Source organism: Carcharhinus amblyrhynchos, unplaced genomic scaffold, assembly GCF_965287045.1.
Source record: "Carcharhinus amblyrhynchos unplaced genomic scaffold, sCarAmb.v2.hapA scaffold_42, whole genome shotgun sequence".
In the NCBI taxonomy this organism is placed as follows: domain Eukaryota; kingdom Metazoa; phylum Chordata; class Chondrichthyes; order Carcharhiniformes; family Carcharhinidae; genus Carcharhinus; species Carcharhinus amblyrhynchos.
Window position 1 is genome coordinate 3,404,851 of NW_027649783.1, and position 24,750 is coordinate 3,429,600.

The 24,750-nt window shown below is 45.3% G+C and overlaps 1 protein-coding gene and 10 non-coding genes across 11 annotated transcripts; 7 read left to right on the forward strand and 4 right to left on the reverse strand.

Moving 5' to 3' along the window:
- Positions 1 to 1,420: 1,420 nt before the first annotated feature.
- On the reverse strand, positions 1,421 to 1,502 carry trnas-aga (transfer RNA serine (anticodon AGA)). Its single transcript has one exon. It is a non-coding gene; the product is annotated as a tRNA-Ser (tRNA).
- Positions 1,503 to 1,950: 448 nt separating this feature from the next.
- LOC145335858 (histone H1-like) lies at positions 1,951 to 2,625 on the reverse strand. Its single transcript, XM_080181587.1, has one exon. The coding sequence runs from the start codon at positions 2,623 to 2,625 to the stop codon at positions 1,951 to 1,953; it is 675 nt and encodes a 224-aa protein (XP_080037713.1).
- A 1,599-nt stretch (positions 2,626 to 4,224) lies between these two features.
- On the forward strand, positions 4,225 to 4,296 carry trnag-ucc (transfer RNA glycine (anticodon UCC)). Its single transcript has one exon. It is a non-coding gene; the product is annotated as a tRNA-Gly (tRNA).
- Positions 4,297 to 4,633: 337 nt separating this feature from the next.
- trnas-uga (transfer RNA serine (anticodon UGA)) lies at positions 4,634 to 4,717 on the forward strand. Its single transcript has one exon. It is a non-coding gene; the product is annotated as a tRNA-Ser (tRNA).
- A 1,348-nt stretch (positions 4,718 to 6,065) lies between these two features.
- On the forward strand, positions 6,066 to 6,137 carry trnag-ucc (transfer RNA glycine (anticodon UCC)). Its single transcript has one exon. It is a non-coding gene; the product is annotated as a tRNA-Gly (tRNA).
- A 315-nt stretch (positions 6,138 to 6,452) lies between these two features.
- trnas-uga (transfer RNA serine (anticodon UGA)) lies at positions 6,453 to 6,534 on the forward strand. Its single transcript has one exon. It is a non-coding gene; the product is annotated as a tRNA-Ser (tRNA).
- Positions 6,535 to 18,299: 11,765 nt separating this feature from the next.
- On the forward strand, positions 18,300 to 18,391 carry trnar-ucu (transfer RNA arginine (anticodon UCU)). Its single transcript is given in 2 exon segments — positions 18,300 to 18,336; positions 18,356 to 18,391. It is a non-coding gene; the product is annotated as a tRNA-Arg (tRNA).
- Positions 18,392 to 19,577: 1,186 nt separating this feature from the next.
- On the reverse strand, positions 19,578 to 19,659 carry trnas-uga (transfer RNA serine (anticodon UGA)). The gene has a single exon. It is a non-coding gene; the product is annotated as a tRNA-Ser (tRNA).
- Positions 19,660 to 20,259: 600 nt separating this feature from the next.
- trnaw-cca (transfer RNA tryptophan (anticodon CCA)) lies at positions 20,260 to 20,331 on the reverse strand. The gene has a single exon. It is a non-coding gene; the product is annotated as a tRNA-Trp (tRNA).
- Positions 20,332 to 20,676: 345 nt separating this feature from the next.
- Positions 20,677 to 20,758, forward strand: trnas-gcu (transfer RNA serine (anticodon GCU)). The gene has a single exon. It is a non-coding gene; the product is annotated as a tRNA-Ser (tRNA).
- A 993-nt stretch (positions 20,759 to 21,751) lies between these two features.
- Positions 21,752 to 21,840, forward strand: trnar-ucu (transfer RNA arginine (anticodon UCU)). Its single transcript is given in 2 exon segments — positions 21,752 to 21,788; positions 21,805 to 21,840. It is a non-coding gene; the product is annotated as a tRNA-Arg (tRNA).
- Positions 21,841 to 24,750: the final 2,910 nt, after the last annotated feature.

Sequence of the window (24,750 nt, forward strand, 5' to 3'; positions counted from 1 at the left end):
TCATGAGGAGAGATTGAGTAGATTGGGCCTGTAGATTGGAGTTTAGAAGGCTGAGGGGTGATCTTGTAGAGACTTATAAGATAATGAAGGGACTAGATAGGATAGAGGTAGAGAGATTCTTTCCACTTAGAAAGGAAACCAGAACTAGAGGGTGCAGCCTCAAAATACGGGCGGGGAGCGGGGGTGGGGGGGGGGAGGGGTGTGGTGGGGGTGCAGTTTAAAACAGAGTTGAGGAGGAACTTCTTCTCCCAGAGGGTGGTGAATCTCTGGAATTCTCTACCCATTGAAGTGGTTGAATGTGTTTAAGTCACGGGTAGATAGATTTCTGATCAATAAGGGAATTAAGGGTTATGGGGAGCAGGCGGGTAAGTGGAACTGATCCACTATCAGATCAGCCATGATCTTATTCAATGGCGGGGCAGGTTCAAAGGGCTGGATGGGCTAATCCTGCTCCTAGTTCTTATGAGAGCTGAGACTGCAGCTTCTGTTTCTCCAAGAGAATCTCTCTGGATACAGCCGAAATTTACAAGGATTTCTGTCAGTGAGGCATTGTCTGGCGGTCTGTGTCTCACTGCTCTAACTCACTCTATCCCCCCATCCCCTCTCATCAACTCTATATGAAGGTGGGATCTTGTTGTTCAGTGACTGAGTGCACACAATCTGTATCTACATCTGATCAAATAGAATTCAGATTGTGAACAATATCACCATTTGAACCAGCTCTGGGTTAACCCAGGCACAGCTCTGATTGGCTGCAGCCCCCTGAATCTGGGGAACAGACACTGTGAGCATCGCCGGCCTCAGAGGCTTTCACAGTTACTGAGCTGGGAAACCCCAACTAATCCCCGAGAATCCACAGCACAGAGCGAGAGGAGAGGAAAACGTGTCCTGGGAATTGTCAATCTGAGACACAGTTTGACCTGTCAATGTGCAGATGTGAAGCTGCTCCTTCCATTCCCAATCTGCTATAACCAGGAGTTCCTAACGCCCAATAATGACCAGCTTGCAGCAATGTGTTTGAATGAACACGATGTCATATCATCCAAGCAGCATTTTGAAATGATCATTCAGTGTATTCTGATAAAATTTATTTCTCATGTTCTGTGTGTCATTCCATAAGAATCTTCCCCTGAAATGAGACCTTGTTTTGCCCTTGCGCTCCTGATGCTGTTGTTTTTCAATCTGCTCACATTCTGATTTCCCTCATGGAACCAGAGAAAGGGAACAGCACTGAATCATTCGGCTTATCTTGTCCATGCCAGCCCGAGGGCACCCAGGTGTCCTCTTCAAGCTCACCTTCCTGCACTCGGCCCGGAGCCATGGAGCTGAAAGCATGATGGTGATCCACATACTTGGCACCAAAATACCAGAAGGAGTTCCGGCTCTGGGGCTGCCGGAAGCAAACGCTTTCAATGATAATCGCTGCGAGCAGGACTCGAACCTGCGCGGGGAAACCCCATTGGATTTCTAATCCAACACCTTAACCACTCGGCCACCGCAGCTCCACGGGTTGTTTAGCTAATATAATCACCTCAGTAGCGTTCATACTAACTTCATCAGGCACCGTTATTGTACAAAGCTCAGTGTGTGAGCTGAAAATTGTTCTTCTACTTTTGTATCTTTGTCTCTGACGGAGAACTCACTGACTGGGTCAGAGACTTGTTTTTGTATCTCGGTAATTTTTCATTACAAACAAATTAGTTCCGAATAAAAAGAAAAAGACAAATCTCTGTTGTATTTCATTATCGTAAACTGTTGCGCTCGCCCTGGTTTTGTCCACTCGGTTGAAAACACAGGAGGAAGTGGATAAAGTTGTAAGTAAAGTATCAATGCGATGGCCGGGACAGGAATCATTTTCTTGCGGGATCAGCTCTTTCCTGAGAGATGTGGGTGGCTCTGAGAAGAGCCTTTGGGGGGTTTCAGAGGTTTCCAATTTGCTCTCGGGTTGTTTCACTTCTTTCCTGAGGCTTTCTTCGCTTTTGCTGCTTTCCCTTTGGGATTGGCCTTCGCTTTAGTCACTTTTTTGACCGACTTTCCGCCCGTGACCTTCTTCACAGGAGACTTTTTCTTCAGGGCTGCTTTCTTCAGCGCCTTTTTTGGAGTTGCCGCCTTCTTGCTGCTTGTTTTCTTCGCTGGAGTTTTCTTCACTGGAGTTTTCTTGGCTGGAGTTTTCTTCACTGGAGTTTTCTTGGCTGCGGGTTTCTTGGCGGCGGCTTTCTTTCTTGTCACCTTCTTGGCCGCTGTTTTCTTCACTAAAGATTTCTTGCCTGTGGCTTTCTTCACCTTCTTTCCCATTTTGCCCGGCCTTTCCCTCTTAGCCAGTTTGAAGGAGCCGGAGGCGCCCTGTCCCTTTGTCTGCACCAGAGAGCCTTTCTCCACCTTCCTCTTGATAGTTAACCTGATCTGGGAGCCGCGCTTCCCCACATCCACTCCGCTGCCGGCCAAAGCTTTCTTGATGGCGGCCAGGGACATCCCCTTGCGATCGCTGCAAGCCGCCACCACCTTGAGGATCTGCTCGCCTAACTTGGGAGCGGCAGATCGGGGAGCCGCCTTCTTCTTCCTGGGAGACTTCACCTGAGCGGGAGCGGCTGGAGGAGCCGTTTGGGCGGCTGCAGTTTCAGTCATATCCGCGAGTGGCTGGAAAATCTGGGCCAGGAGAGTCAGAACTGGATCCGGAATGAAACCAGTGGTGGCGGCACAGAGCAACTTAAAGGCAGAGAGCGGACGGAGCAGAGACAAGCTGCTGTCAGCTCCCGGCTCCTCCAGCCTCTCTGTGTTTCTCTCTCCTCACAAACTCTCCCATTCCAAGCAAATTCCGCCTCTCCACACATCCAGCTCACACCCTTCATGTCTCTGACACTCCAATGTTTGCTGTTGAAAAGGTTTCACTCGAACTGAGGACTCCGTTTTCCACTGAAACCCGTTTCCCTGCTGCACTGATCCCGCTCTCACACGCGATAGCTGACATGTTCTCTACTTTTCCACTCAAATCTTCCATTTAGCGAAACAATTGCCTTGAAATCTCACTCTGGGGCTCAGCAGGGGGATTAGGGGGAATCTTTGATTGAAAAACGGTTTTATTTTCCACAAGAGAGACTCGGAGATCTCATGATCAGAACAGACACACAAACACAGTTGGATTAGTCTGACCCGCCCGCTCCTTTCATACACTCTCTCTTCCACAATATTCACATCGACACATTCACAGGACAAAACTTTCACCCAATGGAAGGTCCCAGGACGGAATTTCTCCTCCTTCCGGCCTTTGCTCCGGATTCCAGGGGGTTAGTTAGAGTTTTTCACCTCAGTAACTGTTAAACACTCTGAGGGCCGCTCCCCGCAGATTGTCTTTCAATTCATTCATGGAATGTGGGTGTCTCTGTCTGGGTCAGCATTTATTACCCATCCCTAATTACCCTTGGGAAGGTGGGGGTGAGCTGCCTTCTGGAACCGCTGCAGTCCATGTGGTGAAGAACCACATCTGTTAACCAGATTCCGCGGCAAGAACCAATTCTATTTTTATTTTCAGTTATTATAGTGATTACAGACATCACTGTGTTTGTTTAGGGTGAAAATACAAATTATCTGCTCTGGGAGTCTCTAGATTTCCTGTTTTATTTGTTTCTCCGGCACTGACAGGTAACAGTAAATCACAACCTCACCAACCAGTGACAGCCAGTTAAATAACCATCCCACACTCGCTGATAATGGAGTTTCTGACAGTGACAGTTTCTGACCATCCTCCGATTGGACCTGGAGGGAACCAGATTCACTGTCAGAGCTGGACTTTCTTACAGAGTGGGTGACAGAGCCAGGTGAGCGATGGTGATGGAGTGGTGACTGTGAGAGCATTTGACCAAGGGTCAGTTCCTGACCATCAGAGTGGTGATTTATTTAATTAGTTATCGCAGGTCCCAACAGTAGGTGGGCATTCCTGAAATAAAATTCACTAAAGATTCTCATCATCAGTGTGTTTCTAATGGAAAATCCAGCTTCAATTTGCTTTCAGTTGTTTAAATGAAAGAACAGGCCTCAAAACTAAACAATGATTTCCCAGTCAGAAACAATAGTAAAACAGGTGATTTAAACTGTCCAGAAAAACGAGATAAGACAGGTTCAGTTTACAAACTGTGCTGTGGATGTATCTGGTGTGTGATGAAGTCAGCAACTAATTTGTTTCCATAATTACAACTGATTTAAATAACTACTGTTTAACCAGCGTCAGCGATGGTGGTATAGTGGTGAGCATAGCTGCCTTCCAAGCAGTTGACCCGGGTTCGATTCCCGGCCATCGCATTGATAATGTGTTTTGATTCTTTTCCGCGGCATCTTGTGTTTTAAACCAAGAGGACAAAAACAGGGCGAACGCAATATTCGACAGGAATGAAACAAAATAAAGGTTTCTATTTTTTCATTTTTTTTGTTCGGACATAATTCGTTTCTAATGAAAAAAATATTGAAATCGGAGAACACGTCTCTGACCTGATAAATGAGTTCTCCGCCAGACACAAAGATACAAAGTAAAAGTAGAGAAACACATTTCAGCTCACACACTGTGCTCTGCACAATCCTAGTGCCTGATGAAGTTAATATGAACATCCTAAGGTGGCTACATTACAGTAATAAGTGTGTAGCTGCCGTGGCCGAGTGGTGAAGGCGTTGGATTTGAAATTCAATGGGGGTTTTCCTGCGCAAGTTCGAGCCCTGCTCGACAGCGGATATGATTGTGAAGTGTTTACTTCCGCTGCCTTAAGCAGCAACGTATATAGCTCTGCAATTCTAACTAATTGTAATGTCTGTTTGAGCGATACTGATGAGTAGAACTTTCCTGCCTTCCAAGCAGTTGAACCAGGTTCGATTCCCGGTCATCATATTGAGAAATGTGTCCACGTTTCAATCAATTATCATAAAACAGGGAAAATTTGCCAGTAATAAATTCGGGATTTTTTTTTTATTCGGACGTAATTCGTTTGTAATGAAAAACTATTGAAATAGGAAAACAAGTCTCTGACCTGATAAATGAGTTATCATTTATCAGAGACAATCAGAGATAAAGATACAAAATAAATGTCGAGGAACAAATTTCAGCTCACACACTGTGCTCTGCACAATCCCGGTGCCCGATGAAGTTAATATGAATGTTACTGAGATGGTTATATTACTCAGGTAAATACACAACTGCAATGGCAAGTGGTTAAGGCGTTAGACTTGAAATCCAATTTCCATCATATCTGTGCAGGTTTGAATCCTGATGATGAAGTGTTTGTTACGGTTGCTTTCGGCAGCCACAGAGCCAAAGAAAAGTGCTAATTTTTTGCTATGAAGTATTTGGATCACCATATTCCTTTCTCAGCTGCATGGCCCCGAGCCGGGTGCAGGAAGGTCAGCTTGGAAATGACACCTGGGTGTCCTCGGGCTGGCACAGACAAGACAGGCCGAATGGGCTCCTTCTGTGCTGTTCCCTTCTCTGGTCCTTTCTGTGGTTCCATGAGGAAAACCAGAGGGTGCGCAGAATGGAAACAAACAGGCATCAGGTGCACCAGGACAAAACAAGGTCTGAGGTCAGAGTAAGATTCTTATGGAATGACAGACGCAACATAACAAATACATTTCATCAGAATACAATGAATGAGAATTTCAAAATGCTGCTTCGATGATGTGACATCGTGTTCATTCAAACACATTGCTGCAAGCTGGTCATTATTGGGCGTTAGGAACTCCTGATTATCACAGATTGTAAGAAGTGACACGCGATAGCTAATTAAATGTGAATCCGAAAATAAAATTCACCAAAGATTCTCATCATCACCGTGTTTCTAATGGAAAATCCAGCTTCAATTTGCTTTCAGTCGTTTAACTGAAAGAACAGGCCTCAAAACTAAACAATGATTTCCCAGTCAGAAACAATAGTAAAACAGGTGGTTTAAACTGTCCAGAAAAAAACAGACAAAACAGATTCAGTTTACAAACTGTGCTGTGGATATAGCTGGTGTGTGACGAAATCAACAACTAATCTGCTTCCATAATTACAACTGATTGAAATAGTTGCTGTTTGAGGGGTGTGAGCGATGGTGGTATAGTGGTTAGCATAGCTACCTTCCAAGCAGTTGATCCGGGTTCGATTCCCGGCCGTCGCATTGATAATTTATTTAGATTCTTACCCGCAGCATCTTGTGTTTTAAACCAAGTGGACAAAAACAGACGAAACGCAACATTTGACAATTAAGAAATAAAATAGACGTGTTATTATTTATTGTTCGGACGTAATTCGTTTCTAATGAAGAAATATTGAATCAGGAAAACAAGTCTCTGACCTGATAAATGAGTTCTCCGCCAGAGACAACGATACAAAGTAAAAGGAGAGAAACACATTTCAGCTCACACACTGTGCTCTGCACAATCCCGGTGCCTGATGAAGTTAATATCAACATTACTCAGACTGTAAAAATGCAGCTGCGATGGCCGAGTGGTTAAGGCGTTGGACTTGAAATCCAATGGGGTTTCCCCGCGCAGGTTCGAGCCCTGCTCGCAGCGGTTATGATCAGGAAGTGTTTACTTCCGATATTCCAGACAACCAAAAAACACACTCATTTTTCGGTATGAAGTATTTCGATCACGATCAATCTTTCAGCTGCATGGCTCCAGGCCGGGTGCAGGAAGGTGAGCTTGGAAACACGTGTGTGTCCGTGGGCTAGCATGGACAAGTTAGGCCGAATGGGCTCTGAGTCAGAAAGGTTTACAACATGGAAACAGGCCCTTCGGCCCAACTTGCCCATGCCGCCCTGTTCTTTTAAACGACTAAGCTAATCCCAATTGCCCACATTTGGCCCATATCCTTCTAAACCCATCTTACCCATGTAACTGTCGAAATGCATTATAAAAGACAAAATTGTACCCGCCTCTACTACCACATCTGGCAGCTTGTTCCAGACACTCACCACTCTGAAAAAAAATGCCCTTCTGACACTTTTCTATCTCTCCCCTCTCACCTTAAATCTGTGCCCTCTACCTTTAGACTCCCCTACCTTTGGGAAAATATATTGACTATCTAGCTGATCTGCGCCCCTCATTATTTTATAGATCTCTATAAGACCAACTCTCAGCCTCCTACCTCCAGAGACAAAAAATAGTCTATCCAGCCTCTCCCTATAACGCAAACCATCAAGTCCTGGTAGCATCCTGGTAAATCTTTTCTGCTCGCTTTCTAGTTTAATAATAGCCTTTCTGTGATAAAGTGAACAGAATTGTACACAGTATTCCAAGTGTGGCCTTACCAATGTTTTTCATGACTTCAACAAGACGTCCCAACTCCTGTATTCAATGTTCTGACCGATGAAACCAAGCATGCCGAATGCCTTCTTCACCACTCTGTCCACCTGTGACTTCACTTTCAAGGAGCTATGAACCTGTACCCCTAGATCTCTTTGTTCTGTAACTCTCCCCAACGCCCTACCATTAACTGAGTAAGTCCTGCCCTGGTTCAATCTACCAAAATGTATCACGTCACATTTATCTAAATATAAGTCCATCTGTCATTCGTCAGCCCACTGGCCCAATTGATCAAGATCCCGTTGCAATTGGCGATAACTTTCTTCACTGTCCACTATGCCACCAATCTTGGTGTCATCTGCAAACTTACTAACTGTGCCTCCTATATTCTCATCCAAATCATTAATACAAATGACAAGTAACAGCGGACCAGCACTGATCCCTGAGGCACACCACTGGTCACAGGATTCCAGTTTGAAAAACAATCCTCTACAACCATCCCCTGGCTTCTGTCAAGAACCCAATTTTGTATCCATTAAGATGCCTCACCCTGGATCCCATGAGATTTAATCTTTATGCAACAACCTACCTTGTGGTATCTTGTCAGAGTATTGCATGGTGCCTTTCGTTTCCAAAATGTATCAGTTAAGGGGATTAGCAGGATGAATATGTGGGGTTACTGAGACAGGTTCTGGGTGGGATGGTATCTCAGAGAGTTGGTTCAGACTCAATGGACCAAGTGGCCTCCATCTGCACTGGAGGGATTCTATTGCAGTTAAGGCTGAGATAGGCAAATTTTGGATTCTTGGGGAATTGAGGGAGTGATGAGTAAACTGGAGTTCAACCCAAGATCTGAAACTGTATAAGAAGCGAGTATGCCCACATCTCAATACTGCAGCCATACTTTGGAACCCATACATTCAAAGAGATATTCAGCTCATAGAGAGAGTGCAAAGACATGAAACCTGGAAAATGAAAGGCATGAGGGGAATAGCTTATGAGCGATTAAGGATTCTTGAATTGCAATCTGTAGAGAAGGCTGATTTATGGTTTAGTTCAATATTATCAAATTGATACATGGTCTTATTGCCTAAGCTTCAAAAGCTTTATTCACAGCGATTGTATTTTGGTGGATGTCAGTACAAAGTACAGAAATCTGGTTCATGTGATGATATTCACAATTTGTTCTCCCCACATAGAATTGTTGATATTTCAAAAGTTTTACCTGATTTTGATACTGAAAATGTCGTGACCTTTAAAAAACTTGTCAGAAATATTGTGTGATTTCTCTCTTTGTATTGTCTGATGCTGTTGCTGTTCTGTGTTTTGTTGTTCTGTTGTTTTAATGCTGTGCCTCTGTGCTTTGCACTGTATAAAGACACATAAATCATAATTGTATTAATCATACAATCCCTACAGTACAGAAAGAGGCCATTTGGCCCACCAAACCCTATTCCCATAACCTCACATATTTACCCTGCAAATCCCCTGACACTAAGAGTCAATTTAGCATGGCCAATAAATCTAATCTCCACAGACAAGGGGAGAACGTGCAAACTCCACACAGATAGTGACCTGAGGCTGCAGTTGAACCCGGGTCCCTGACACTGAAGGAGCAGTGCTAACCATTGTGTCACCCTTGAATGGGGGAACATTATCGATGAGCCACGTGGTCAATGTCTGCTCTTATTTACTGTGTTCTTGTGACTGGAGGAGACGGATCCATGGATACTGAGGGAAATATGGGTGGAAATTACAGAGGCTTTGGGCAAAACTTCCCGATCCGAGCTCATGATGCCAGAGAACCGGAGAACTGCAAATGGTAAACACTCTTCTTCAGAAAAGGCTGTGAGGAGAACCCAATAAAAGTCCAATAAATTTAACCTCAGCAATGTGGAATATTCTCCAAACAATAACTGCAGATAAAATTAACTCTCCCTTGTGCTAATGTGCATTAACTCTCCCTTGTGCTAATGTGCATTAATTAAGGAATCCACTCGTAATTCATAAAGGTGAATTATGTTTAATGAATTTGCTCGAGATTTAGGTAACAGAAAAGGTTGATGAGGGTAATGTGGTTAATGTGAACATGAACTGTCAAAAAGCATTTTATAAATGAAGGAACACACAGCAAACTTGTGGGAACATTTGGAGCTGAGAGAATAAAAGGGACAGCAGAACATGGATAGGAAGCTGACTGAGTGACAGGAAACACAGCAGTGGGAAATGTTTTTATTTGGAATGGAGCTCGGTTAAAGTGGGATTCCAGGAGGGTTGGTGTTCGGAATCCTGCTCTTCCTGATCCATATTAGAGACATCGGCAATGCTGTACAGAGCACACACTCAAACTGTGGGAATTACACAATACATGGCAGCATTGTGAACTGTGAGGGGGAAGTGCTGAAACTCACAGTTTCTGAGACAGCTTGTGGATTGGTCAAACAAGACCAATTTAAAGTAGAGAAGTGTGAAATGATTTATTTCAGTGGGAAGAAAAGGGAGAGACAATATGAAAGAAATGATACAATTGTAAAGGCATGCGGGAACAAGGGACCTGTGGTTAAATGTGACACTAATAATTGCTGTTTAGGTGGCAGGTTGAGAGTGTGGTTACTAAGGTATTTGGGATTGTGAGCTTTATACGTAGGGACAGAGCTTACAAGAGCAAACAAGTTATGGGAAACCTGTATAAAACCCTGGTTTGGCCACGGTTGGAATATTGCACTCTGATCTGGACAGCAGTGTTTAGAAAGGGTGTGAAGGCATTAAAGAGGGTGCAATAAATCTCTGGGCACGGGTCCAGGGATGGGGAAGTTCAGTTACATCGGTAGATTGGAGAATTTGGGTCTTTGGTGAAGAGAAGGTTGAGAGGAGATTCGATCGAGGTGTTCAGGATTGTGGAGGGAATTGGAAGGAGCTGATAGGGAGAAGCTGTCATGTCCCAATCTTCCTCTGTCAGGAAGTGTTCCCCAAACTGAATGAACAGGACATCGTTCCCGGTTACACTTCTCCAGCAATGCTAAATATTCCCAGTATTTGTTTCAATGTGAAACATTTAAGATAATTATACAAACACAATATATTATTTAGAGTAAAGAAGAAACATTAAAAGTGAAAATTCATGTTGATGTCCCTCTGCGGGGCTTTTAGTCTTTCCAGTGTGGGCCAGTGGTCTGATTAATCCGATGGTGCTTTTCCCAGTCGCCTGTGTAACGTGGCTCGAATCCCAGCCTTCAGTTTTTGAACTGCACAGCGGAGCGTTTAAGGAAGTGTTGGGGCTGAATGGCCTCATCTGTGCTTTAATCCTCCTGCTGTCTGGTGAGCTGATCTGACATCCACCCCAGAGTGGAGTCGCTGCACAGATCGCCTTAAAAATGGTCTCTAAGCTGAGGGAGTGACTGTGAATCTCGTCACCACTTCCATCCTGACTAATTTCCTCCACTTCAAACCGTCCATCAATGTCAGAAGGAGTCAGAACCAGAGTAGGAGACTCCACCAATGATTCAGTCCCATCTTCCACCATTTGAACATCCTGCCTTGCCTCACACCTTCTCTGTTCTCCAGCAGCGGGGATGTTCCAGGGTCTTGGTTACTCGGAATGCCCTGTTCCAGGATTTCCTCGCTCTAAAGCTGATGACTGTTGATGTCTGTCAGCAAGTTGTTGGGAATTGGCTCCTCTTCATCTCCAACCTCAGACCAATCAGGAACTTCCATCTTCCAAGCTTCTAGGGGCTGGTTGAGCTGAAACAACAAGAATTGAGGATTTTGCAGTGTTGTTACATTCCAGCAGATTTCATTAAACACCAAATTTTTCACTTCATTAACAACTGGAGGAATAGCAATGGAATGTATTGGCCCATTTATCCTCACATAGGAGTTGGGACATCATGTTGAAGTCATGTTAAGGCCCCACTAAGAATATTGTGTGCAGTTCTGGTCACCCTATTATAGACAGAATATTATTAAACTAGAAAGAGTTCAGAAAAGACTTACTCAGATACTATTGGGACTTGATGGTTTAAGTTAGAAGGAGAAACTGAATAGACTGGGATTTTTTCCCTGGAGTGTAGGAGGCTTAGGGGTAATCTTATAGAGGTCTATAAAATAATGAGGGCCATAGATGAGATAGATAGTCAATATCTTTTCCCAAAGGTCAGGGAGTCTGAAAGTGGAGGGTGTAGGTTTAAGGTGAGAGGACAGAAACACAAAAGGGTCCAGAGGAGGTGAGTGTTTGGAACGAGCTGTCTGAGGTAGCAGTAGAGGCAGTTACAATATTGTCTTTTCAAAAGCATTTAGATAGTTACATTGGGTAAGATTGGTATAAGAGGTATTGGGAAAAACTGAGAATATGGAATTGAGATAGAGGATCAGCCATGATCACACTGAATGATGGAACAAGCACGATGGGCTGAGTGGCCTCCTCCTCTTCCGAGTTTCTATGTTTTCAGGTTCTGATGAAAGGTCACAGACCTGAAACACTAACTCTGTGCAGCATCTGTTTGCAGAGAGAAACAATCTGCTGAGCTTTCTTTTCTGTTTCATTTCTGATTTCCAGTGTCTGAACTGAACCCAGCCAGAGTCAGCACCTTCAGGAGAGAGAGAGAGAGGAACCAGTGAGTGTGGAACTGAACCCAGCCAGAGTCAGCACCTTCAGGAGAGAGAGAGAGAGCAACCAGTGAGTGTGGAACTGAACCCAGCCAGAGTCAGCACCTTCAGGAGAGAGAGAGAGAGGAACCAGTGAGTGTGGAACTGAACCCAGCCAGAGTCAGTACCTTCAGGAGAGAGAGAGAGGAACCAGTGAGTGTGGAACTGAACCCAGCCAGAGTCAGCACCTTCAGGAGAGAGAGAGAGGAACCAGTGAGTGTGGAACTGAACCCAGCCAGAGTCAGCACCTTCAGGAGAGAGAGAGGAACCAGTGAGTGTGGAACTGAACCCAGCCAGAGTCAGCACCTTCAGGAGAGAGAGAGAGAGGAACCAGTGAGTGTGGAACTGAACCCAGCCAGAGTCAGCACCTTCAGGAGAGAGAGGTAACTAATCTAAACCCTGTGTCTAAAACAGAGGTAGAGAGGAAAGAGGGAACCAACGAGCAGTGAGCCGAATGTCAGTCGTAGGGCAGTTGCTGGAGTCCATTATCAAGTATTTGGAAAGCAGTGTTCTAATCAGATAAAGTCAGCATGGATTTACAAAAGGGAAATCAAGCTCGAGAAAACTCCTGGAATTCTTTGAGGATGTAACTACGAGAGTTGACCAGGGAGAACCTGTGGAGATGTTTGTTTTAGACTTTCAGAAGGCTTTTGACAAGATCTCACACAATGTTTTAAAGGTTAAAGTTTGATTATTGTCACAAGTAGGTTTACATTAACACTGCAATGAAGTTATTGTGAAAATCCCCCAGTAGCCACACTCTGCCACCTGTCCGGGTAGACTGAGGGAGAATTTAGTATGGCCAGTGCACCTAAGCAGCACATCTTTTCAGATTGTGGGAGGAAATCGGAGACAAAACCCACGCAGACACGGGGGGAATGTGCAGACTCCACACAGGCAGTGACCCAAGCCGGGAATCGAACCCAGGTCCCTGGTGCTGTGACACAGCAGTGACAATGCATCAAGGACGTTGATGCATTGGAAAGGGTGCAGAAGAGATTTTCCAGGATGTTGCCTGGTTTGGAGGATATGGACTAGAAAGAAAGGTTGAACAAACTTGGATTGTTTTCTTTGGAGCCTCGGAGGAGCAGGGGGGACCTGAGAGAGGTTTACAAGATTATGACAGGCTTGGATAGAGTGGATTGTCACAGTCTTTTCCCGAGGGTCAAAGGATCAAATACTCGGCTCAAAGGTGAGAGTGAGAGAGGGAAAGTTTAAAAGAGACGTAAGGGGTAAGTTTTTCAGACAGAGAGTGGGGAATGCCTGGAACGTACTGCCGGAGGAAATAGTGGAAGCAGATTCTGTAACAACGTTCAAGCGGCATCTGGATAGATCCATGAATCAGCAGGAACACAGGGATATGGACCACATCGAGGCAAGAAAATATTAGATGAGAGAGGTGTAATAAGTCTGCAGAGGGAGAAGTTCCTTCACCAAAACCCCTTTATTTACACCTCTAACAGCAGTACACAGAGTGCTAACAGTTTATCTCTGGGGGTGTCAGAGGAACTGGCACTCCCGATTCAGTACAAGGCAAAGACTCCCTGATTGGGCCATCAATTGGATCCTTAATCAGGGAGTTCCTGCTCCAATCGCCAACCTCAATGGCCTGATTGAAGTCATTACAAGAGGCATCTGCGTCGGCACAGACTGGGTGGGAAGAGGGTCTGTTCCTGGGCTGTACTGTTCTTTGTTCAGTCCCTGAAAGTAAGTGCGGAGATACAGCAGACAAAAAGATGGCAAATGGTATGTTGGCCTTGGGAGAGAGAGGATTTCTGTCTAGCAATAGGGATGTTTTACTGCTGTTGTATAGGGCAATGATGAGGCCACACCTGGAGTATTGTGTGTAGTATTGGTGTCCTTATCTGAGGAAGGATGTCCTTGCTGCAGGGGGAGGGCAGTGAAGGTTCACCAGGTTAATTCCTGGGATGGCCAGTGTGTCGTATGAGGAAAGATGAAGTCAGTTAGGATTATGTTCACTGGAGTTTAGAAGATTGAGAGGGGGCTCATAGGAAGTTATAAAATTCTAACAGGACTGGAAAGGGTAGATTCAGGAAGAATGTTACTGATATCCTTTGTGTAAGGATAAGGGATGAATGTTTAGGACTGAGGTGAGGAGAAATTTCTTCACCAGAGAGGGGTGAATCTGTGGAAATCGCGAATGCAGAAAGAAGCTGAGGCCAAAATGTGTGATGTCATTGATTAGGGGAGGCAGTGGTGTCCCGGGCTCGTAACCCAGAGACTCTGGAAATGCTCTAGGAACCTGGGTTCAAAACCCAACAGGGCAGATGATGAAATGTGAATTCAATATGAATCTGCAATGAAAAATCTATTTGTTGCTTGTGATAAAACCCTATCTGGTTTACTAATGCCCTTTAGGGAAGGAAATCTGCTGGGCAGGAGTGTGTTTGAATTGTCAAGTCTAGAGATAACAAAAGTGTGGGTGAGGGTTTCAGGTACGGGTGAGTTGAGGTATTACAAACAATGTGTGATGTTACACAGCTGGAAATCGGTGATCTTGGTGAAGGAACAGATATGTGGTCAGAAACTCATTTCCGAGTCTGATGAGGTGCCAAGAATGAGGGTTTGTTTCAACCTTGGACAGTAACCAGTGGGAGAGATGGAGTCAGTGACTGGGAACAGAATTTGTGGAGGGAACATTGGTCTTCTAAATATTTAATTCGTGGAATTCTCTGCTGAACCTGTGTTAGAAGTTGGAGAAGGAGTTTAATAATTTAATAACAGGGGATTGGTTGTGAGAGGTGGGGTTGAGCTGGGTGTTATCAGCATACATGTGAAAACTAACACTGTGCTTTCAGATAATGTCACTGAGGAGTAAGGTGTAGATCAAAAATAGGAGGGAGCCAAAGATAGATCCCAGGGCGTTTTGGGTGGTAACAGATCAGGAGTGGGAAGAGAAACCATTGCAGGTGATATTCTGTATATGATCAGGAAGATAAGAATGGAACCAGGTGAGTGCAGTCTTACCCAGCTGAATGTCCACGCCTTTGACATGGTTGACTGCACCATCCTGCTCCAATACCTTCCCACTGTCAGGTCAGTGTACACAGCAGATGAAGATGTTAATGTACCTGACATCCGGGGAAAACTGATGATGAATAAAGGGCTGGGCCTCAGTAAATGAGTGTAGAGAAGGCTGGAATTCTCAGTCATCTTCATCTCCAGCAGCAGCTCCTCCATCTCAATGTGTGTGGTGAGATCAGGCCATTCTGCTCAGTCAGGAACACCCAGACTGACTGTAAGAGAGAGAGAGGCTGGAATTAGAACCAAACAATAAGGGAGATCCACTTAGAGTAACCAAGGCCCACCCCCAAAAGACAGGAAGATCACAATATCTAACCACGGCCTCTGCAAAGTGAGGTGCTGTAAAACCCGGTGTGACACTGAGCCCCACCCAAAGCACAGGAAGATCCCAGTTTCTGGGCTGATTTGGTCTGATTCCACCAGGTTTGCAGCAGGAAGGCTGGGGAACTGCAGCAATACATGTTTACACAGGAAGCTGCCATTGGAAAGACTAAGCTGCGGATTTATAGAATCCACAGGGCAGAAGGCGATCATTCGGCCCATCGAGTCTGCACCAACCACAATCCCACCCAAGTCCTATCTCCATAATCCCATGCATTTACCCTGGCTGGTGCCCCTGGAAACGACAAGGGGCAATTTAGCCCGGCCAATCCACCCAACCCGCACATCTTTGGGCTGTGGGAGGATCCCGGAGGAAACCCACGGGGAGACCGTGCAAACTCCCCACAGTCAGTGACCCAAACCGGGAATCGAACCCGGCTCCCTGGCGCTGTGAGGCAGCGGTGAGAACCACTGTGCCACCGGGCCGCCCCATTTCCAGCCGGGCGGGACGGGATTCCCGCTCCCAAAACCCTTCCCCCATCCGGAGCCCCGCCGCGGGCTCAGGATCCGGGCCCGGGGACTGAAGCCACTGGCGGGACATTCGCTGCCGCTCCGCGCGGTGTCTGATTGGCCCAGGGGAAATCCCCGCCCACGGCCTGTGACCGGCAGCTGGGAAACCAATCGGGAATCGCCGCATCACCGTTATCCAATGGCCGCTCTGCTCAGGTTGAATGACAGCTAACTTATCCAATCCGAGAGCACCATCGTCTGAAGGGCGAGACCATTGAAAATGATGCTGCCAATTGTAACCAATCGCAGACAGCGTTGCTACACACGCCCTCTAAGTGATTGACATCTTCGTTCGCCATTCGAAACGCACTGACCATTCGGAATGTGCCGCGACTGCGCGTCTCGCGCAACGTCAGTCCCAACCCAGCGTCATTGCGTCATTCAATTCGATCCGGAGCTGGAACCAATGAGAAATCAAACCGCTGGAGACGGAAAGAATCCTTAAAGCGGAACCGCACAGATAATTATAATTGCACAATTATAATTCCATGATGGCAGTTAAAGCGGACAAAGGACTGCCGAAAGGATATTTTAGCCTTGGGGAGAGTGCAGAGGAGGTTTACTAGGCTGATGCCAGAGTTGAGGGGGTTGAGCTATGAGGAGAAGCTGAATAGATTAGGCTTGTACTCGTTCGAGTTTAGAAGAATGAGGGGAGATCTCATTGAGACGTATAAGATGATGAATGGGATGGATAGGATAGAGGTGGAGAGACTCTTCCCGCTCAGAAAGGATAGTAGGACTAGGGGGCACAGCCTCAAGATAAAGGGCGGGGGGGGTGGTTTTGAACGGAGTTGAGGAGGAACTTCTTCACTCAAAGGGTGGTGAATCTCTGGAATTCTCTGCCCGTTGAAGTGGTGGAGGCTGCCTCGCTAAATATTTTTAAGAGGCGGGTTGATGGGTTTTTGATGAGAGAGGGGATTAAGGGTTATGGGGAGAGGGCGGGAATGTGGAACTGAGCCAAGACAGATCAGCCATGATCTTATTGAATGGCGGGGCAGGCTCGAAGGGCTGGTTGGCCTACTCCTGCTCCTATTTCGTAAGTTCTTATGTTCTTATGAAAGTCAAAGAATGCAAAATGTGAAACCCGCGGGATAGGAATTAGGAATTAAATTAAGCGGACAGGCAACAAAAATGGACGAGAGGAAAGTAAGCTGGAATTAGGGGAGTTTAGAGAGGGAATTCCAGAGCTGAGACCCAGAGAGCTGAAAGAACTATAATCGCTGCTGGAGTGAACCAAATCAGAGATGCTCACGAAGGCAGAATCAGAGGAGCTCAGATATCTCAGAGAATTGTTAGGCTGGAGATGACGAAAGGCAGGAAGAGCTGAGGACATGGAGGGATTTGGAAACACGGATCAGAATATTAAAATTGAGAAATTGCTTAACCACGAGTCAGTGTTTGTCACTGAGCACAGGGTTGATGCATTAAGTATATTTGGAGTGAATTCTGATTTAATGACGAGAAATCAATTAGCAGCTTCCTGGACACAGCAGCACAATAAATCGGATCAGAAGTGAACTACATGGCCCCTCAAGCCTGCTGCTCCATTCAATGGGATCATGCTTTCGATTCCCAAACCACAGAATCGTTACAATGCAGTACCAGTCCATTCGGCCCATCAGGTTTGCACTGCATTATTGAAGCTGCACGCTATCTAATCTCACTCTCCCGCCTCATCACCCCAGAGACCCGGGTTTGGTCCTGGCCTTTGCTGACTGTGCAGATTTTGCACATTCTCCCCCGAGGTTCCTCTAGTTGCTCTGGTTTGTTTCCATGGTTCAAAGATGTGAAGGTTAGATGGATTGGCCATGTTAAATGTTCCTTCAGTTTCCAAAGATGTGTACAATAGGCACTGTATCGGTTCAATTCACTGAATCGGTGGCGACTAGAATAACAATGCAGATTATCAATTTGAATTATTCAAAATCATAGAATGGAGCATCCATTGTGAATGAAAGGAAACTTTAAACTGTGCAGCTGTGCTGTGCTTCAGGAGCTGGTTTTACACAAATCTCCATTATTCAAAAATGTTGCCTCACCTGCTGAGCATTTCCAGTATTTTCTGTTTGTGTTTCAGGTTTGCAGCTTCCAGCTTTGTGTTGTGTTCTGTGCAAATGTTTTACAGGGAACAGGTTCTGATCAGCCCTGTGACAGATGGAGTAGAATGTGTCTCCCGGCTTATCAAGCCTTTGAGATTTGGCTCCAAGCGATACAGGAGAATGAGGAAGAGAGAGAGGGAGGATCAGTCTGTGATGGACACATTTCCTGTATAAAGGTGTGTATTTCCACAGCTCACTCAACAGAAATAAGATGTTCCAACACGAGTTGCAATCAGTGAAGTTCTTCTTAACAGTTCTTGACGTTTAAACTATGAGATTGTTGAACTTACCAATAGTTTCTACATTGTCAAAAATCCATATATGGACAAGTGAAGTTAACTTCCGGTGCGTGGCTCTGTGGCGCAATGGAAAGCGCGTTGGACTTCTATAATAATAACAAATTAGCTATTCAAAGGTTGTGGGTTCGAGTCCCACCAGAGTCGGATTTTTGATCAGATTCGGAGCAAACAGTTTGCTGCTTCATTGATGTGATTCACCTTCGGCACCGACATTTCCTGCTCTGCCATCTCTCCATGCTGTTTCTGTTAACCCGGCTCCCAGGGAAACCACTGACTCGAGAATAAATGGCCAACCCCGGGGGCTTTCTTAAAGTTTGATACAACACTCACTGTTTGGGTGAGAAACAGTAACATCTTTCTCAATTCGATATTTCACTTCTTTTGGAAGATAAAAAAGGTTAAGGAACATGCAACAGCAATTTATAAATCAATAAATAAATATCAGTGCCCTGCAATGTAGGGGTGTTATTCTGATGTGTCTGCTGCGCTTGTCCTTCCAGGCTGTCGTAGTCATGGGTTTGGAAGCTGCTGGAAAAGGAGCCTTGCTGAGTTGCTGCATCGTGTAGATGGTGCACACTGCTGTCATTGTGTGTCGGGAGTGGAGGGAGTGAATTTTTATGCGTGGGACGCGAATGAAGTGGGATGCTTTGTCCTGGATGGTGCTAACCTTCTATCGCTCTGTGTGTGTCCTGATCATCTCTTACTACTTTTCTGTGTGTCTTTCTCTGCCTGTTACATTCGGGTTGATGTTAAGTGTTACTGTCCAGCCAGGGTGAGCTTGCAACACGTGGGTTTGGTTTGAAATAAAAATACAATGAATAGTTTCTTCTCTCCCTCGCAGCAGGGATAGGCAGGAAGTGGTAACGTTCGGGGCAGAGTGGCGCAGCAGAAGCTGGACCCATAACCCAGAGGTCGATGGATCAAAACCATCATCTGTTATCATGTTCTCATAGAAATCCTATAGTACAGAAAGAGGCCATTCGGTCCATCGAGTCTGCACCGACCACAATCCCACCCAGGTCCTACCCCCATATCCCTCCATATTTTACCCGCTAATCCCTCCAACCTACTCATCTCAGGACAATTTTTAGCAAGGCCAATCAACCGAACCCGCACATCTTTGGGCTGTGGGAGGAAACTCACGCAGACATGAGGAGAATGTGCAAACTCCACACAGACAGTGACCCAAGCCGGGAATCGAGCCCAGGTCCCTGGAGCTGTGAAGCAGCAGTAATAACCACTGCGCTACCCCAAAACGAACAGTTACAATTTTTGTTTAGTGGTTCCCCCACTAAACAAGTTACAACCTCTAAACAGTGCACATCAGATTCGCTGTGAGCAGGGCTCGAACCTGCGTGGGGAAACCCCATTAGATTTCAAGTCCAACGCCTTAACCACTCGGCCATCGCAGCTGTTTAGTGAGGGCTCACTAACATCAAATAGTAACATTCGGCTGCTGCCCAAAGGCAAGTCTGAGTTTTCTCGACAGTAAATTTGTTTCATCATCTTGATTTTCATTAACGGGGAACACAGCACATTTATCCCAGGTTCACAGTAACTAATCTCACTAAAACAGGTTAAAGCCCAGCAGGTTTATTTGGCAGCATGAACTTTCGGAGAGTTCCCCTTTTATCAAATAAGTGTTTAGCTCAGTTGGCTGGGCAGTTTATTCAGCCAAAAGCTCGGGATTAATTCCTGTATCGTCTGAGATTGTTTTTATCCTTGCTCCTCTCCTGAGGTATGAATTATCCTGTTAAATCACCACCAGTCAGCTCTCTCTCCTTTAATGACCCACAGAAACATCTGAGAGTGTGGACCTTGCTTTAACTTTGCAAGAAATGAACACCTCACAATTCTGACACATTGTTTCAGATATAAAACTGTGCAAAAATAATCTGAGCATGCGAAGCGGAAGCATCCCTAAAATATCATTTCTCCCATCGTTTTGAAATTTGTCATTTCGGGGACAATTAACTTTATCCAGATACAAAATCCGACCCAGAAAAGTTTCATGAGCCTGACGTGATTTGAACACGCAACCTTCTGATCTGGAGTCAGGCGCGCTACCGTTGCGCCACAAGCTCACACTGCTTCCTGCTTTTTACATCCGGGTTACGTTCGGCCAATTCAAAACCAGACAGGGCCCAGGGAATGGAACTGTCTCCCTCTTTACTTTCTGTGGTTAGACATGGAATGGAAGAGTAACAGCGAACCGAGATTAAGGAGTAAACAGCAACACAACATTATCCTGCGGGAGAAACATGTTGTTTGTTACGGGTGTTAAAACACAAGAGCTGGTTTGGTGAGAAGTCAAAAGAGAAAACGCTGGAAAATCTCAGCGGGTCTGGCAGCATCCGCAAGGAGAGAAAAGAGCTGACATTTCGAGTCCAGATGACCCTTTGCCAAAGTTTGGTGCCGAATTATTCTATGACGAGGTGGCCGAGTGGTTAAGGCGATGGACTGCTAATCCATTGTGCTCTGCACGCGTGGGTTCAAATCCCATCTTCGTCGGTGATGTATTTACTCTGCACCCCCCAACTGATGGCTTGTTTAAGTGTTTTAAGGTTCGCAGAACCGAGATGAAGTTTGGACACACAGGCTTGAGGGGTGAATGTTCCAGAACAATTCCACATTCCCAGAATCCTCATCCTCGGAGAAACTCGAATCAAGTCAGGTTACCAGCTTTGGACAGCAGTTCACCACCCTGCAAAAATGTGGTTTCGGAATCTCCAAAGCAGACGCCAGTGGCAAGATTTTATCTTTCCAGAATCGGCAGGTCAGCCATGAAAATTAGTGCTGTATTAGCGGGATTGGCCATGCTAAATAGCCCCTTAGTGTCAGGGGGATTAGCATGGTAAACATGTGGGGTCACGGGGATACAGCCTGGATGGGATTGTTGTCGGTGCAGGCTTGATGGGCCGAATGCCGTCCTTTTACACTGAGGGCCCTCTCTGAAGTTCCAGGCGGCAGTTTTATTTCTCTGAGAAGAATGACACACCAGTTCCTAATTTCTTCACATTTTATCCCAAAAGCGGACTCAGATGAGATTCGGACCCACAACCTTTGACCATCTCACAAGACAGTGACTTGCTGTCTAACATGCCAGTACCAACTGCCACAAAAGGTCCACAGCAGACACCATTTCCCTGGCCTTGCACTGAATCCTGGAACACCTAGATAACAAGGACACCTAAGTCAGACTCCTATTTATTGACTACAGCTCAGCCTTCAACACTACTATTCCCACAAAACTCCTCTCCAAACTCTGTGGCCTGGGCCTCGGCACCTCCCTCTGTGACTGGATCCTGAACATCTGAATTCACAGACTTACCTTGAATGGATTATCTCGCATTAAGTTGATCTTTCTCTACGCCCTAGTTATGTCTGTTACACCATATTCTTAACAGTTCTTGATGTTTAAACTATGAGATTGTTCAATTTACGAATAGTTTCTACATTGTCAAAAATCCATATATGGACAAGGAAAGTAAACTCCCAGCACGTGGCTCTGTGGCGCAACGGAAAGCGCGTTGGGCTTCTAAATAATTAAATTAACCATTCAAAGGTTGTGGGTTCGAATCCCACCAGAGTCGGATTTTGGATCAGATTCGTAACAAACAGTTTGCTGCCTCATTGATGTGATTCACCTTCGGCACCGACATGTCCTGCTCTGCCATCTCTCCATGCTGTTTCTGTTAACTCGGCTCCCAGGGAAACCACTGACTCGAGAATAAATCACAAACCCCGGTTTAATACAACATTGACTGTTTGGGTTAGAAATAGTAACATCATTTTCAATTCGAGATTTCACTCCTTTTGGAAGATAAAAAAAGGTTTAAGAACACACACACAACAACAGCAATTTATAAATCAATAAATAAATATCAGTGCCCTGCAATGTAGGGGTGTTATTCTGATGTGTCTGCTGCGCTTGTCCTTCCAGGCTGTCGTAGTCATGGGTTTGGAAGGTGCTGGAAAAGTAGCCTTGCTGAGTTGCTGCATCGTGTAGATGGTGCACACTGCTGTCATTGTGTGGAGGAAGTGATTTTTTATGTGTGGGAAGCGAATGAAGTGGGGTGCTTTGTCCTGGATAGTGCTAACCTTCTGCAGTTCTGTTCAATCTATACTGATCCAGGCAAATTAACGCAGGAAACCAAGTGATCTGGTTTACTCCCACAGTCCAAAGATGAGCAAGTTGGGTGGATTGGCCATGCTGGATTGTCCCTTGGTTCCCCAAGGTGTTTGTATAGGGAGATTACCGGGGTGGATGTGTGGCACCGCGGGGATAGGTCCAGTGTGCGATTCTCTGTTGGAGAGTCGGTACAAACTCGATGGGCAGAATGGTTTCCTTCAGCACTGTTGGGATTGTGTGACTCTAAGGCCATTCGACTGTGTTAGAAATTCCCTGAGGAAAAAAATGGAAAGCTGTATTTATGAATTTACAGCATTAGATTTATTGCAGATTTTGTTTTTTTCTGCAAATGGTGAAAATACCCGGATCGTGTAAATAGTAGAGATATTTGTGGGGAGTCTCGAAATATATTTTATCTCTGTAGATCATCCACTGTAAAGGGAAAGCCAATACTGATTAGCAAGGATGGGATATTGTGACTTGTACAATTGCACTGATCACTTGAAAGGCCTCAAAGTTCTCGCTTGGATTTGAAACCGGGATCTCCTGTTTACTGGGTTTGTGCATTGCTCTGTTTGCTCAAGTCAACACAGACCCAATTCCCGCTCTACCTGTTCCTTACCCGAAGGTGCTAAGATTGAGAGATCTGAGCAATGTGAGCACTGCAATTGAAGGGTTACATCCTGGCGATAGGGATATTTCTCCACAGCTGCTTTCGGAGCTGCTGAATATTTCCAGCATTTCCTCTTTCTGATTTTGTGCTTTCATTGCAGGAGTTCATTTACCGACAACCCAAAACTTGTCTCTTGGACGCAGCACCAGACAGAGCTTTTCTGTGATCTTCACACAGACAAGTTCAGCTTTCACTTCCCGGCTTTAAAACCGTCTGTTTTCACACTGAGCACCCTGCGGCATCGCCTTCAAACCTCACCCCACCCTCCACCCCCACACCAGAGTCTCAGTGGTACAAGCGCAACTGAGGAATTCACAAAGACAAGGGATCACAGTGTTTATGAGGGAACATAAAGGACTAATTCATGATCAGTCAAACAGATTGATCATGTGAGAGTCTCTCTCTCTCTCTCTCTCTCACACACACACACACACAGACACACCACCACCACCACCAAGGCAGATGGCGAAATTTGACATCAATAAAGACATTTGGAATTAAAAGTCCAATTCCCTCGCCCGTTAACTGAAATCCACTATTTCTTCCAAACAGCTTTCTCAGAATTACTTTCCTTGTAACTTTGTTCATTTAATCCTCACTTATCTCATTTTTTTCGGTCAGAACTGTTCCACAATGTATGTTTGATCTGGATAAATTGTTAATGTTCCAAACGAGGACAAAATGCTTTGCATCAATCGGCTAATTGAAATTCTGTGGCAGGAATTCTAATCTCCTCAGGAAGAGGTTTAATGCTGAGCTGAATGAACTGTTTTTGTTTACAGGGATGAAAGGTGATGTCACTGGGCTGGTAATCCAGAGGCCCGCGCTAATCTTTGGGGACACGGAATAAATCCCACCACGGCAGCTGGTGAAATTCAAATTCACTGATTTAACACATAGGCCCATGGATAGAAAAGAGAAACAGGAGCAGGCCATTCGGCCCAAACAATGCTGGAATTGAAAGCAAGCCTCAGAAATGGCGGCCTTGAAATTTGCGTCCATTATTTTCCATCTTCACAGAACAACAGAGAACATTTCACACAAAAGGAAAACTTCTGCCCAAGACGGATGATATTTGCAAACCGGGAACACATTTACACAACAGGGAAGAATTTGTCAGAACCACAGTGAAGATCTGTCAACGGGAGAGTCACAGTTCCAAACAGAGAGAACAGTTACACAGCAGAGAACACAGTTACACAACACAACATACATTTCAATACAGGGCCTATCTTTGTGGAACAGAAAATCCCTTTTCATACTTAATCAGTTTCTCCATCTCAGTGTCTTGCCGGTTTGCTCGAATATTTTCTGTCTCTCATTGTGAGTGTCTCCTAATAGTTTTTTACTGCTTTTCTGTGTGTTTTTTCTCTGTCTGTTATATTCGGGGTGATGTTACGTATTATTATCCAGCCAGGGTGAGCTTCCCAGGGTTTTGTTTGTAATAAAAAGAGACAGTGAATAGATTTCTGGCTCGCGGGCAGCGGTAATAAGCAGGGAGGGGTTGACTTTGGGAGCAGAGTGGCGCAGCGGAAGCGTGCTGGGCCCATAACCCAGAGATCGATGGATCGTAAACCATCGTCTGTTATCACCTACTCACTCCATCAAATAGAAACAGTGATGGTCTTAGTTTTCATTAATGAGTAGCCCAGAGCATTTGTCTCCATTGGCTGGATAGTTTATTCAGCCAACAGCGCG